Source organism: Xyrauchen texanus, chromosome 37, assembly GCF_025860055.1.
Source record: "Xyrauchen texanus isolate HMW12.3.18 chromosome 37, RBS_HiC_50CHRs, whole genome shotgun sequence".
In the NCBI taxonomy this organism is placed as follows: Eukaryota; Metazoa; Chordata; class Actinopteri; order Cypriniformes; family Catostomidae; genus Xyrauchen; species Xyrauchen texanus.
The window spans coordinates 27,076,989-27,093,187 of record NC_068312.1 but is presented as its reverse complement, the minus strand read 5'-3'; the positions used below and the strand labels follow the sequence as shown (position 1 = coordinate 27,093,187).

Genomic DNA, 16,199 nt, shown 5'->3' with positions numbered 1-16,199 from the left:
CTGAACAGCTGGCCGAAATCCCGGGAGTCAATTTGGCCAGTGAGGTGAAAGAAATTCAGCAACAATTGATGATCATGTTGGCAATGCGGACGAAGGTCATTGCAGACTTGGAGGAGCTTGCTGTTATATGTCGAACGATCGGGTGGTTACAAGAGTGGCGGATGCTGAGAAACAGATCGATTATATGGAGTCATCAGAGAGGGAATTAGCTGCTAATCTGCTAGTGACCAAGGCAGACTTGGAACACGTTTGGGAAAAGTTGGACGATATGGAGAATCGTAACTGACAGAACAACATCCGAATTGTTTGAATTTCTGAGCAAGCAGAGAGTCGGAATATGGTGGAATTTCTGGACTCTTTCCGAGCCTGCTTGACAAAACAAACCATGAGCTGAATATCGAACAAGCTCATACAGTTCTGGCTTGCCGATCCACTGAAGGAGACAGGCCCTGATCAATTCTGTCAACATTTCTGAGATCATCTGATAAAAATCTATCACAAAAGTTATGTGAGGCGAGGAGTAAAGGAAGGCTTTCTTGGAAAAACCACAACATTTTCTTTTCCCAGAATTTTGCGAATTCGACAAGAGTTAATATGATCGATTCAAGGAATCGAAGAAAATCTTACATCAACGGAAGGTCTTTTGTACTGATGTTGGACTTGAGCTATCCAACGGCAAAGTTGTCCCAGGTGCTCCCATTGGCATACATGGACTCCTTGAGTTTTGAGGGATGGACGCCTGTTGGCGCTGTCGTGTGCGGGGTTAATGCGCACATTTAAATTTTTTCAGTTTGTTTGGTTTTGGGGAAGTTCAGTGTTTCACTGGTGCACTAATGTTGGAATGTGGGCTTTATAATTTTGTTTTTGACAAACAATCTATTTTTTCTAATATGTCAAAATGTCAAATGTTAGTATGAGTGGATTGTCTCTCTCTCCACGTGGAATGTGAATGGGTTTGGGCACCCCAAAAAAAGAAGGAAAGTTATTTATTTTATTAATGTAAGAAATATGATATAGTGTTTCTTCAAGAAACACATCTTTTTCCACAGGAAGCTGAAACATTTGGGAAGATATGGGGTGGGCATGTTTTCGTCAAGTAAGAGCAGGGGAGTCATTACATTGATGAGTAAACATCTAGAATTCAAATGTCTCAAACGGATTAAAGATAAATTAGGAAGAGTCGTTATTGTTTTAGCAGAAATTCAGGGGCAAAGGTTGATTTTGGCTAATATTTATGCACCTAACGCTGATGATCAGGGCTTTTTTATAGGTCTTGTTGGGATGTTGCAAGCCGCTGGCACACTTCATGATATAATATTGGGTGGAGACTTTAATCTATTGATGGACTCAGTCCTTGATTATAGTGAAGCAAAAGTCTGTAACCCTCCTAGAGCAATATTGACGGTCTCACAGGATGTGTAAAAATCTTGGTCTTACAGATATTTGGAGACTTTTGAACCCATCTGGTAGGGACTAAAATTTTTTTTCATCAGTCCATAACATTTATTCTAGAATAGATTTTTTTTTATATCTAAGTCCCTCATTTCATCTGTTGTTGACTGCTCAACTGGCATCTTAGTCTCAGATCATGCCCTGGTGAGACTAGAGATGTTGCACATACGGAGAAAAATAAATCATATAGTTGGTGCTTTAATGTTTCCCTTTTGCAAAATCCTGAATTCCAATTCAGGATTTACAAACATTACAAATGTTAAAGGCTGAAATTAATGTTTATATAGAGACCAACTGGTCCTCAGTATCCTCTGAGGGCATGGCTTGGGCACTTAAGGCAGTTCTTAGGGGTCGGATCATACACTACGCCTCATTCATCAAAAAATCCAATGCACGAGAACTCGTGGAGTTGGAAGGGAATCTGCCGAGGCAGAGCTGAAGCGCCGAATGTTGTCTGATGGCCTCAGAGAATTGACCCGATTGAAATACAGATATAATACTATTTTGTGGTGGAAGGTGGAGTTTTGGCTATTCAGGGCAAGATAACCTTGGAGGAGCTTGTGAGGTAATGAAGGGGCCAGATGGCTTTGCCCCTGAGTTTTTTAGATCTTATGCTTACAGAATTATACCGAATCATTAAAGAATGGAAAGCTTCCGCAACCATGAAGCAAGCCTGGATCAGTCTGATTTTTAAAAAGTACAAAGATCCAAGTGAGTGTAAGAGGTACCGTCCAATTTCCCTGATCCAGCTAGATGTTAAAATATTGTCAAAAACGTCTGGCTAATCGATTAAGTAAAATTATGACATCCCTTATACATACATATCAGGTGGGGTTTATTCGAGGCTGCAGCTCTTCTGATGCATGAGGCATTTCATCTGGCTTGATGCCAAAAAGGCATTTGATTTGGTAGAATGGGAGTATCTTTTTAACATTTTGGAAATGTACGGGTTTGGGAGTACGTTTACTGGATGAATTAAGTTACTTTATATACACCAGGTACAGGAGGTACAAACAAATGTATTCATTTCAGATTACTTTACTGCATAGGAGCATTCGGCAGGGTTGCCCTCTTTCCCCATTATAGTTCTGTCTTGCTCTGGAACCATTAGCAGCCACGATAAGAAAGGAGGATGATTTTCCAGCGGTGATGGCGGGAGGTGTGGCAAATAAGCTTCTGCTTTACACAGATGTTCTCGAGATACAGAGTGAATTGGTCTAAATCCAAAGCTTTGGCTCTGACAGCGTACTGCCCAATAACAGCTTTTCAGCCAGGCGCCTTTCAGAGGCCCAAATTTATTCCCAGCAAATTTGTGTGATTGAGTTAATTTTTAACCTTAAATAAAAAGGTTTTCAAGCAATGTGGGCAGGTGGGCTTCATTACATTTATCGATGATTGGGAAGGTTAATGTTATTTAAATGAATTGCATTCCAAAATTTAACTACCTGCTACATTGCTCTTTTAGCCAATTTAATGGCATAGCGAAGACCTTCATTTGGAATGGTAAGCATCCCAGATTACATTTCAGTAAGTTACATAGGCCAATTGACAATGTTGGGCTAGGCCTAAGAGATCCCCAAGAGATTATGGGAGAAAGATTAAAACTTGGTATTGGAGGAGGGAGAGTGGGCAAGGATTTACATTTTTTTTAAGTCTACATCTAGAGATGCAAGGGTGTGCCTTATGCAATACAAGATTATACCGTACATAGATTCTGTTGGACCCCCTCTAGATTGTATAGGCTTGTCTTCACACCCACATGCTGGCGATGCCAATCAGAGGATGGAGAATTAACCCATGTCTTATGGGGTTGTGTTAAGATCCAAGAGTTTTGATTGAAGGTTCAGAGTTTTGTGTGTGATGTATTGGGCACTCGGGTTTAATTTTGCCCCAGACTCTGTATTTTGGGCAATAGGGCTGTCATCAATGTAGAGAATAGACAAATAAAGAGTTGGGTCCTAAGTGTCATGATCGACAGACAGATAGTTTAAAGGGGATGGAGGTTGGCTGGAGTGCCCTCATGTCAGGAGTGGTGCTCGGAGATGGGGAGATTGGAGGCCTTTGAAGAAAGGTGAATCAATAAAAAATAGTTAATCAGAAAAAAATGTATTCAATGTATGGTAGTTGTACACAATGCATCTGTTTTATTAATTAATTCGAATTCATTTCAACTGGTCTACATATATTTCAGAGGACATAAACTACATCACAGGCACATAACAGTACAGCATGTTATTGAGTAGAATGTGAAAATCAACATAAAACAACAAAGATGTCCATATAAACATAAGTGACTGTGTTTTCCAAAGTGAATCTACAGTTTCTGTAAATGTAGGCACACACACCAAAATTAAAAAGCTTATTGTCAAAGGCAAAAAAACACTTTCATCTTTCACATAATAACTGTACCAACATTTTGATTATGCAGTTAGTCTTTAAGGTGATCAGAGTCTTTAATGATAATTCTAGTTTTCATAGAATCTTGTTTAATTATATATTTTTTCATAGCAAATATATTACCTTAAGCAAAACATCCCTACAATGCAAAATAACATACATTTTGAGATTATGATAATAACATAGCACCATACTGTAGCACCACAGATTAGCCACCAATCCTTGAATGGAGGCCATCTCCTCAAAATCTGCTCTTCAAATCAAACATTCGACGTGTGCTGCCAGAACCCGGGTCGGTTTAGACAGAGATGATTTAATGATAAATTAGAACTAAAGGTTTTAGGCTCTTGACGCTTAGACAATTTTAAGTTGGATTCAAAGCTTTTGCTTTTTGTAAAAAGCCATGGAGAACTTTAAAAACACAACTGAGTGCAAAATGAATGCAGGCCCTGTGACCTAGTGGGTCAAGTGCTGGACTCTAAATAAGGAAATTGAGAGTTGGCATATGGGTTCTGGAATACAATTCATATATATTTTGGGAAACAATTCATTGCAAATTTAAAACATTAATTGAATAGTTCACCAAAATGTTTATATTCTGTCATCATTAATTGACACTCATTAATTAGTCGTTACAAGCTCAAACGACTTTCATTCTTCCATGTAACACTAAAGGAGACATTTTGCAGAATATCCAAACTCCCTGCTGGAAAAAAAAAACACAAATAAAATCTCCTTTTTTGTGCCACAAAAGAAAGAAAAATAAGCAGGTTTGGACTTAAAACGGGAGTACATGATGAAAGAAGTTTCTTTTTTGGGTGAACTATTCCTTTAAGATCTCAAGGGTGATCATAAACTGGATAAACAAAGGTAGGAGCAACCCCAGAACTAGGCAGTTCAATTCTACTGTTGCCACTTAAACCTTACTTATTTGTTGCTCCAAGGAGACTGTCATGGCAATTACAGTACACTGCGTTCTCTGGGGTAAAAAAGTGACGGCTAAATAAATAACAAGACGTTAAATGCTAATGATATTACCACACACTTCAGCAATGGCTTCCATTGGTCACTTTAGCTACCTACATTGTGCATGTAAGCTAAAACAGACCTTACCTCTGTTTGCTAAACTGTGTGGAAACATAATTGTCCCAATGGCAAGATAATGGCACAGCATCTGCAAATAGCTACAAGGCTGTTAGAATAAAAGATACAGTATCTCAGCACCAACCACACAGCCGAATGAGAGCTTGTGACATCTGAGTGATCTGTAGTGTCTCTAAAGGGTTGTTCACATTGACAGCAATTTAATGTTGCATTTGCTCAACTGCAGTATCTAACAGTGTCATGAGGTGGATAGCATGAGCTCCAGTACCTGGAGTTCAAATAGTAGTCGACGCGTCATGTCACAACTTTGTTGTTTTGCAACTTTGTTGCATCGCTAACAGTCTCAGTTACTCATGCCGCCTCAAATCACCAACTCTCATTGAAAATAAACTGCTGGATGCTTTGTCTGCAAATTGCTGGTTGTGTGAATGCCCCTTAAAACAGAACTGTGTAATTCTTTTAATGTTAAAATGCTTTCTCACAGTGTAAACTCTGTGGCACTATCAAAACATTGCTCTGTTGGTTTGAGCATCCATCCAGCCTAAAACAGTAACATTGGCTCAACCAATGGCATGAGTTTGGGATGGGTTATGTTTTTGTCCAACAAGTTGGGAAACCTGTCTGAAAATAATAGTTATATTTGCAATTAAGTTTGGTGACACTAGTGGCACAGAATTTACACATTTCTGCTTTCAAGGGATAGTTCACCCAAAAGTGAAATGCTCTCAAAATGTACTCACCCTCATGCCATCCCAGATGTGTATGACTATCTTTCTTCTGCAGAACACAAAGATTTTTAAAAGAATATTTAAGCTCTGTTGGTCCTCACAATGCAAGTGAATGGTGACCAGAACTTTTAAAGCCCAAAAGGTAGAATGAAAGTTATCATAAGACTCAGGTTTTTAAATCAATATCTTCTAAAGTGATATGATAGGTGTGGGTGAGAAACAGATCAATATTTAAGTCCTTTTTAACTGTAAATCTACACTTTCACTTCCACATTATGGTGTGGAAGTGACTGTCACATTCAGCCACCTACTGGTTGGGGCTGATCAAAGGTAGAGATTTATAGTAAAAAAGGATTAATATTGATGTGTTTCTCATCCACACCTATCACATCACTTCAGAAGATATGGATTTCACCACTGCTGTCTTATGGATTGCTTTTATACTGCCTTTTGGGCTTTCAAAGTTCTGGTCACCATTCATTTGCATTTTGAGGACAAACAGAGCTTAAATATTCTTCTAAACATCTTCGTTTGTGTTCTGCAGAATAGAGAAAGACATACAAATCTTGGATGGAATGAAGGTCAGTAAATGATTAAATAATTTTTTAGTGAACTATCCCTTTAAGACTGGTAATAAAGACAATTGATCTTTAAATGCATAATTTATCACATTAAAATAATGGACAAAACTATTAGAAATACACTGAGAACTAACAGTGCAAATGTGAAAAAGTTCACACAAACACGTTCTGTACGAAAACTGTTGGCCGAAAGCACCATACTAAGAGCAAAAGAGATACTGTCAGATGTCTACCAGGCAGACTGGTATTCACAGCAGCAGTGCTAGAGCAGCTGGTTTGAGGGAGAGAAAGAGCAGCACAGTTTCTCTCTCTCTTTCTCTCTCTCTCTCTCTCTCTCTCTATCTCTTTTTATGTCTCTCCATTTCTCTCGCTCTCATTCTTCCACACTCTCTCCCACAATGATGTCCGTCTGCCAGTGGTTAACAACACTACTTCAGTGGAATGCTGAGTATTGGCAGTTTTGGCCATGCAAGAACAAGGGACGGACAGAGGAGGGGGGAAAAAGCAAGTGTGTGTGTGTGTGTGAGAGAGAGAGAGAGAGAGAGAGAGAGAGAGAGAGAGAGAGAGAGAGAGAGAGAGGTCAGTGTCCTTGGCAGGTTTTGCAGCACATCTTTCTGAAGTATAGGCGGTTGCAAAATTTGAACTTGAGCACCAGGGGGCAGTATGCCACTGTGGTCACATCTTTACACTCTGCAGGACACAGAAAAAATAGTCACTTGCAATTTAAGGAGAAATGGATTATGCATCTAACAACAAATAATAAAAAAAAATTAATTCACTAAACAACCCACAACAAGTACTGTCTAGCATGTAGTTTAAAGGAATGTTCCATGTCCCGTACAAGTCAAATATTTGTAGCATATTGCTAATTACCACGGAAAAGAATTGCAGCTTGTACAGTGATAATTTCAAAAAACAAAAAATGCAGTGAGGTACTTACAATAGAACTGAATGGGGCCAGTCCATAAACAACAATACACTGTACATTGTTTCAAAAGTATAGCCACAAGATGTAAACATTATAAATTCTTATGATATTTAAATGTGATAAATCACATACAGGGTTTAAAAATTGTAATTTAGGATATAATTTTACAAAGATAAGGTTAGTAAGCTATGTTATCTGGGCTAGTATGCGATCTTTGTTTCACCATCAATCTGGGGGGGCAAATTTCCCCCTTGTTCATTTCGCCGTTTTTTTGTTTTGTTTTGTGTGTGTGTTGGCTTTCTGTAAATCTATTTATCCCCTTGATGCTTATCATAGAATGTGCATGCTCATGTGCAGCTTTCGGTGAGTCAAGAAGTGCAATAAAAACAGACTGTTGTGCCTCCGTTGGTTTCAGCTTGACGTCTTATCAGTTCTTCAGGAAAAGAAGAAGGCCACTAGTCACTTGAAGATAACACAAGAACCCGCCCCGGTGATAGAAAAAAGTTTTCTGTCATGTTGGATCCCTTTTTTCCATTGCTGGAACCATTAACTCAGCAGGTAATCCCAACGGTCAAGTGATTAACGACCTCCCACTTAGAGAGCCGGAACATTCCTTTTAAGGCACTGTGGCTGTTACCCAATTCCTTTGATACACTATTTTATGCATACTGTTCACGGATGAACTAATAGTTTTCTAAAAAACTATTTAGGAGGCTTAGCATGTGAATTGAGATGCAGCATATATCTATTTGCCCTTTAACCTCTAACCTTCAGGGTTATCTGTAGGGCCACTGTGGTCACAGTTGCTCTTGCACTGCTGCATGGATGCCGGCCGATGTGACTCAGGACACTCATTGGACGGCTGACCAGTGTGTGTCAGACACTGCACTAAACGCATTTCCTGACCCATACCGCAACTAGCCAAGCACTGGAACAGCGAATACACACAAAAGCACACATCAAACACACAGGACAGAAAATGGGCATGACTTGAACATGTTTGAGAAAAAAAAAAGTGGAAAAGCTTGGAAACTTGGCAAGTTTTTATGAGACATTGTATACAGTATTCTTGCCATTCACAGCTCTCCAAGGCATAATCTAATTTTGCTTAAACTTTAAATAAGTCAAATGTCAATTTTCAAATACTTGGGACAAAATCAGGAGTCGCAGTCTGGTTTGAAACAGATCTCACCTCTCCCCAAGGTCCCATAACCCACTTAGGTGGTGGGCAGCGTTGTATGTTACAGCGCACCCTGCTGGTCGGACGGCTTTGTTTCGGGCAGTCTGACTCAGGCAGTGTTTCACCGTTCTCTCCACTTTTACACAGAATTACCCTGTACCTGTAACCTGGACCACAGCTAGGAATACACTGCAGAGTAAGAAAGAAATTAGACAGATTGAGAGGGAGAAAGAGAGAGGAATGACCAAATAACACGAGACAGATGTAGACTTTTTAGAACAAGGGTGCAGAACCAGGGTAGTGTCATCAAAAAGGAAATGAGTAAAAGTCAATTTCTTTACGATTGGATAGATTCTGTCAGACAAAGAATGTCTTTGTGTTAATAAATTGCACTATGCCATCTCAAGCTAAATGTAAAATTTGTATATAATATAGGATATATCTATGCCTGTAACAGGGTTGACAGTAACATGGTTGACTGATTTTAAATTAATTTATCCATTACTACATTTATTACAAAGATAATTTAATTTCTAAAAATATCCACTTATAAATTATCAGCTGTTTGCTGTACACAATAATGGTAACTGGGGTGACAATGTAAGATATTCCTCTACTGACAAACCTAACAAAATATAAGACAAAAAGTATTTTAACAAGGGGATGTTGGTAACATAACTTCAAGCCTTTAAATAATACACGTTGTCCATTAAAACATAATGTATGGAGGAATAAATACTAAATACTTACTTGTACTTGTATTTGTATTTGTAGAGTTTACATCCTGAGAGGATGATGATGTCATTATGATATTATTATTGAATTATTTATTGAATTCAGAATCAGAAACAGAATGAGCTTTATTGCCAAGTATGCTTACACACTCAAGGAATTTGTCATGGTGACAGAAGCTTCCAGTGCAAGAGAATGCAGAGAATGAGTTGGTGCTGAATCAGCTGATCAGCAAGAGAGCGAGATAAAGGGAGCCGATGGTGCCAGTTCGAGTGAGAGACGCATGTGGCCGCGCTGCATGCGTGTCTGTTCGTTTATGTTTAATGTTGTTTTAAGTTCATTTTTATCATTAAATCCGGTTCCCGCCTCCTCCTTGCCCATACTTATACTGTAACAGTAGTATTCAAAACCCAAGAGGGAGGAGGGATGCGCAGCCATCCGCCAGGGGAAGGAGGGGTCGCTGCCGGCAGCCGAAAGCCGGAGGATCCGCTGCCGTCCGCCAAAGAAGGGGATGAGCGGTTCCGTCTGCCAGGGGCCGGAAGACTCGCTGCAGCGAGGAGCAAGCTGGCGTTTGACAGAGGGTGGAGGAGTGGTTGAGGACCGGGTGACAGCACGTCCGGGAGCCGGTGAGCAAGTTCTTCTCTCTCTTTCTCTTTTACTCTCTGTGTCTCCGCTTACTCTTTCCCTCTCCCAACACCTCCTTTTTTTTCTCCCTCAAGTTCACAGGAGGCAGGGTGGACCACTGCCTGACAGAATGGCCGAAAGGGCAGCCTCTCCCATACAGAGATGGGGGAGTTAGTCAGACCGGTGGCGCCCCGGCCTGAATTGGGTGGGGGAGGAGTGTGACGAGGAGGAGGACGTGGCTGGGCCGGATTGGGGCAGGGCTGGCACTGAATCAGCTGATCAGAGGGAGAGCAAGACAAAGGGGAGCCAGAGGCACCAGTTCGAGATAGAGAAGGACACACGTGGCCGCGCTGCATGTGTGTCTGTGTTCATTTATATTTTATGTTGTTTTAAGTTCATTTTTATCTTTAAACCTTTATGTTGACTGTTCATCCGGTTCCCACCTCCTCCTTGCCCATACTTAAACTGTTACAATATACATTTAAACATATCTACATATATTGACAAAAAATAATAAACAAATATGAGATATAACAGATAAAAAAAGAGAAATATACAATAGCGCAATAACGTTGATAGAATATTTAATATACAGATATACAGTTATGTGCAGGTGATGTAATGTATTGAAGAAGAGGTAGGATATGTTAAAGAACATAAATTAAGTATGGATTTAAGTAGAAATGGATGGATTGAATATTGCACATGGTTATATTGACCAAAGGAAATAATTTGGGGCAGTTTTAACTGTACATGAGGTGGAGGGCCTGAGGGAAAAAAACTGTTCCTGTGCCTGGCTCTTCTAGTGCTCAGCGCTCTGTAGTGCCGTCCAGATAGCAACAAATTGAAGAGGAAGTGTGCTGAGTGAATGGGGTCAGGAGTGATTTTACCAGGCCTTTTCGTCACTCTGGATGTGTACAGTTCTAGCAGGGTCGGTAGGAGAGCGCCAATCATCTCTCAGCAGTCCAAACTATCTTTTGAAGTCTTCTGATGCCTGACTTGGTAGCTTAACCAAACCAGACAGTTATTGAAGTGAAGAGGACAGACTCAGTGACTGCTGAGTAGAACTGCATCAGCAGCGCCTGTGGCAAGTTGAACTTCCTCAACTAGCGAAGGAAGTACAACCTCTGGTCTGCCTTTTTAAAAACAATGTGATTCTCTCACTTCATGCCCTATGAGATGGTAGTGCCCAGGATCCTGAATGACTCCACTGCTGCCACAGTGCTGTTCAGAATGGTGATCTCCACTTGGATGAGGCAGATGACTGTAGTGTCATCTGCGAACTTCAGGAGTTTAACTGAGGGGTCCTTGGTAGTGCAGTCATTTGTGTAGAGAGCACACATCCCTGGGGGCACCAGTGCTGATTTTACATGTCCTGGAGGTGACTTTACCCATTCTCACTAGCTGCTGTCTGTCAGAAAGCTGGTGATCCACTGACAAATAGAGCCGAGAACAGAGAGCTGGGTTAATTTAGTCCATAGGAGATTGGGGTTGATGATGTTAAAAGCCGAACTTAAGTCAACAAATAGTATCCTTGCATAAGTCCCTGGTCTGTCTAGATGTTGAAGTATTGACTGCATCATCCACAGACCTGTTTGCTCTATAAGCAAATTGAAGGGCATCCAGAAAGGGTTCAGTGATGTACTTCAGGTGGGAAAACACCAGTCTCTTAAATGTCTTCATGACCACAGACATCAGAATGATGGGTCTGTAGTCATTAAGTCCTTTGATCTTGGGTTTCTTTGGGACCGGGATGATTATGGAGCATTTGAAGCAGCAGGGAACTTCACACAGCTCCAGTGATCTGTTGAAGATCTGTGTGAAGATGGGGGCCACATGGTCAGCACAGGATTTTAGACAAGTGGGTGAAACACCATCTGGGCCCTGTTCTTTTCTTATCTTCTTTTCACAGAAGATACCGCACACATCATCTTCACAGATCTTAAGTGCATTTTGAGTAGTAGGAGAGGGGAGGAGGGTGGTGGCAGGAGGTGTAAATGTTTGTGTGAGTGGGTGTGGGGTGTGAGGCTGGCTTTTCAAATTAACAATAAAACACATTCAGGTCGATACCCAGTTATTGATTCCCTAAAGAGTTCGGGGATGGTGTCTTGTAGTTGGTAAAGTCTTTCAGGCCTCTCCACACTGATGCAGGGTCGTTAGCTGAAAAGGACTGGAGAGCTCCATACCAAGGCGGCCATCCGTGGCACCATCTTAGATGTTATATCATTGTTGTATTTTGTTGTATTGAATTGTACATTATTTTAACAAAAGGGGAGCTATGATGGTAACCAGGTTGAAATACAAAACCAACATACCAACCAGCAAAACCAACATACTAAGCAGTTAACTTTTTTTAAAAAGGTGTTGATTGAGTTAACATGAAGTGCTGTATTAAGCTCTCAATAAAAATGTGTCACATGTTCATTTGTGTTTTTAAATTGTGCGAAAAGAACAGCTGCTCACACAAATGTGGGATTTAACTTATAAATTATTTATGTAGAAAAGTAGCCCATAAATGTACCTTTAAATGGACAATGTTATTTGTCTAACTGATTTTGAACCTTTTATTTCTAATCGTAATATTAAGTAAAATTGTTGACCTGACAGTTTTGACATCTCAGAGAAGATAGACTAATTTGACAAAAATATTTTGACAGGTTTTTTTCTGTGTTGCACTACCTCAGACCAGTCTAGCCCATGCCACTCTGGGGGGCAGGTGTGGTTGTGGCAGGGTTCAGTAATGGAAGGGTGTGGTGGGGAGCAGGCCGAGTCATCCAGGACTTTCTCCTCTGTGGCAGAGATCTTCCTCTTACACAGAACTTCTCGTGTGCGCACTCCTCCATTACAACTCCTACTGCATTCAGACCACTCTCCTGTCCACCACCTGACAGATACCAGAGATAGTCCACAAATTCATATCACTTTAAACCAAAAGTCAAGAAGTTGTATAATTATAACGACAACACCACAGACACAACCTAAATAAGGATGACCAGACGTTCCGATAAAACCGGGACAGTCCAGATTTTATGAGTCGTGCCCAGTGTCCCTTACAGTCTGGACACCTTTTGTCCCGATAATCAGTCTTAGCCTAATATTTTACGAATATTATCATTACTGTGCTTGGTGCTTTTTCTGTAATGAGACACTTGAAACAAATAATGAGTAATACTCTGTGCTAAACATTCCCCTCATAAACCCCTCCCATGTCTGCTGCTGTCTGTCAGCCCATAAGAAAATTTTAGACTAGAGGCCAAAACCAGGGAGGGAGGGATGATAACAGTTGAATAGCACAGGTCAAGGTAATGTAATCACAAAGAAATGCGTTCCCTTCCTAATAAACATCCTCTGACATACCGTCAGTAAAAGTAAAATCATTCACAGGGATATTGTGGCTGTACCTAGCTGGCAAAGTTTAAAATGGCATGTTAGGTGAGTAGGCACTCCTTAATTATTGTCTAGGATGCATCAGGATGCACAGTGTTAACACTACAATTGCAGTCTGCACTTGTGATCAGAACACATGAGATGGATGGGTGTAAACTGGGCCAGTGGCACACAAAAATACACATATACAGAATACCCACTTAGGAGGGCAAGGCTCTGAGTTGCATGGTCTTTTCTTGTCTTTGGGCTTGTTCTTCTTGTCACAGAAGTGGTTGTACACCACGGAGAGTTCAGCTTGCTTTATGCACACCACTTGCTGAACTTCAACCCCTGTACACAGAAGAGTAAATTTCATTTCATAACCCACAGTGTATTACCATAAACCCTAATCATACAATTACTCAAAACAAACATGAAGCACAGCTCAGCGCTTTGTTTTCAGTGCTGTTTCATTCATATATTTGTGTAAATCTATAGTAAGTCCCTGTGAAGTTATCCAGTAGTGTGTGATTCATTACACCAGTTTTGTTGAACACTGTTTTCTATAGCAACATTTTTTGAACCACAGCTAATAGTTTCTTTTCAGCAAGATGGGCATGGGTCATTAGTTCACAAAGCATGAAAGCCAGAAAAAAGAGAAAAGGAAGTATGATCAAAGCTGGCAACATCCTCTGTGGGGTTCTTAGTATATAGAGCTTTATATGCTTATATATATATATGCCTATGCTTTGAAATTGTTCAAGAACATCACAACGGGCAGACATGGGAAATTATGATTGTTTGTGTGAACAACGTTGGGCAGCTTTCTTTTTTAAACAATTGAAGGAAAGCAATGATTGTGCCTGTGGGCACAATCATTGTGCCCACAGGCACAATTACTGAAATATCGAGTTGTTTCTTCTCAAAACATATCGCATGCCTTCAGAACAAAATTATCTACATTTTAGGGTGAACATTTTCTTTCAAACCAGAGTCTTCTTGAATATTTTTGAAAAACGAATGACACTTCTGAACATTTCATATCAATAATGTAATTTATGTGTATTATATATGTGTCCATGATTAAACACTGAAGTTGTAATGGACTGTCACCTCCTGCACACAGCACAGAACAGCGGGACCAGGCTGTATAATGCCAGGCGTAACCACTCAGTGTATCTCTGTTGACCAGTGAGTTAAAACGGTAATGGATCCCAGGATTTTCCTCTCGGACCAACATCTGCAACACATCGCACACAACAATGTTTTGGATTGTCTTAAACCTCTGCTGTCAAAAAGTGATTTCAAACATTAATTGTTTTCACAAGTGCACAAGTCAAAGGTAAAAGCTGAACAACTAATACATATTTACATTGTTTGAAAGTTTTTGCACTATTTCTCACAGCCTTTCTGTGTACATCATTGCCATAATGAATTACAAATTCCTGTAATACTGGAAATTGTACGCACTACTGCAAAGCAATTATATTCAATTAAAATCCCATGTTAATTAGCAACACTGAATTGTTTGTCTGTGTTTGTATAAACTTTCTGCAAGAGTTTAATTGAGTTTTTTCCATTGTTTAATATTGTTTTCTTTTGTAATCTCACGGGCAACATAACTGCAGCAATGTATGCATAACTTCATACTGATAATTACATTTGACCTACAGAGCAAATACACTGAAGCATTAAAAATTCTGAGGCATCTGTGCAAATATAGGCAGTGCTCAAATGTACTGCTTGAGGAGACCACCTATTGTTGTTTATCAGAAGTTAGAATTTAATCACGTCAAGTTGGTCTGCAGAGCAACTCCCTTGTCTCGAGTTTGCACTCGCTTATATAGGTCTACCAAGGCGTGGCTAAAACAATCCATACATCACTCATCACTTTATACTGTTTCTTCAATCTGTATTGTTTTGAGCAGAACAAACATCTTTGGGGCCCCATTTCCTCCATCTTCAAAACAGAAGGCTTTAGTTACATTCTGTAAGCATTTTTAACAGGAAGTGAAGTAGGAAACATCTGTGAGTCATTTATGTGTGTGTCCATGTGCCTTTTCCTACATTCCATTCTCAGGCCTCTACACTGAAACACTCACACAAACAGCAAGACCATCAGAAACAACTGAATATATTAAAATGGTTATAAAATGGCTATATTTATGTTTGATTATACTTGATTAATTTATATTTAACTTGATAAAAATATTCCACATATCCCCCCCTCTGTGACTTTCAGAAGTCACATTTTCACTTTCTTTCCCCAGAGTACAGTTTCATAATTCAGTCGCCTTAGTTATGCTAACTAGTGACTAAATTAAGTCACACAGCTTCACTATCAATGACTAGATTATGCAACCACACTCCGGTGGAGATCACAGAACCAAACATCTCCACTCAAATTTGATTAGATTAGAGTAAAAGATTCTGTCTCCATATTCATTAAAAAATGAAACATAGAAAAATGTTATAAGCATGAGCATGCAATTGGTTCAGCCTTGCATGTGGATATGTCTAGGTTACTGTTGTAACCTCCATTCCCTGATGGAGGGAACGAGACGTTGTGTTGAATGAAGTGACACTAGGGGTCTTCCTCGAGAGCCCCGCGTACATCTGAACTTGAGAAAAGGCCAATGAGAAATTGGCAGACAGAATTTGCATGTCCCTACCCCGGAAAATACAGGTATAAAAGTAGGAAATCATGCATCTATCCATTCAGGTTTTGCACTGAGGAGCCAATAATAAGGTTTCGGCCATAACAGTGGCTCTGTTCAGCATCGTGGCTGGGGGGACACAACATCTCGTTCTCTCCATCAGGGAAGTAGATGTTCCCCGTCTGTCACTCACTTCGACGTTGTGTTGAATGAAGCGACACTAGGGGTCCCTATTCAATCACGCCATGTGCTGTGTATGTGCGCTGCTGATGCAGGAGAGGGCAGCCAGTTGCGTGCCAAGGCGACAGGTTGCGTCAGACTGTATGTACCCTTTCCGAATAGCCCATAGAAATCATCATAAACTTTTTAAGTTCCCGGCACCGCAAAGGGGGGAACAATTGACATGCCAAGCATGGGAGCAGGCCGCACCAGCCGTGCCTTTTCTTAACA

General features: G+C 40.3%; 1 protein-coding gene across 4 annotated transcripts in view; it reads right to left on the bottom strand.

Annotated features, from left to right (window-relative positions):
- Positions 1 to 6,180: 6,180 nt before the first annotated feature.
- LOC127630941 (A disintegrin and metalloproteinase with thrombospondin motifs 10-like) overlaps positions 6,181 to 16,199 on the bottom strand; it is an 85,518-nt gene continuing 75,499 nt past the window's right edge. For all 4 annotated transcript variants that reach the window (XM_052108833.1, XM_052108835.1, XM_052108834.1 and 1 more), the window contains 6 exons: positions 14,206 to 14,332; positions 13,314 to 13,443; positions 12,406 to 12,610; positions 8,383 to 8,559; positions 7,959 to 8,118; positions 6,181 to 6,952 (listed from right to left, as the gene is read on the bottom strand). In XM_052108833.1, the coding sequence (XP_051964793.1) occupies positions 6,843 to 6,952; positions 7,959 to 8,118; positions 8,383 to 8,559; positions 12,406 to 12,610; positions 13,314 to 13,443; positions 14,206 to 14,332 (909 nt within the window). In that variant the 3' untranslated portion in view covers positions 6,181 to 6,842. The remainder of the gene's footprint in view (positions 6,953 to 7,958; positions 8,119 to 8,382; positions 8,560 to 12,405; positions 12,611 to 13,313; positions 13,444 to 14,205; positions 14,333 to 16,199) is intronic.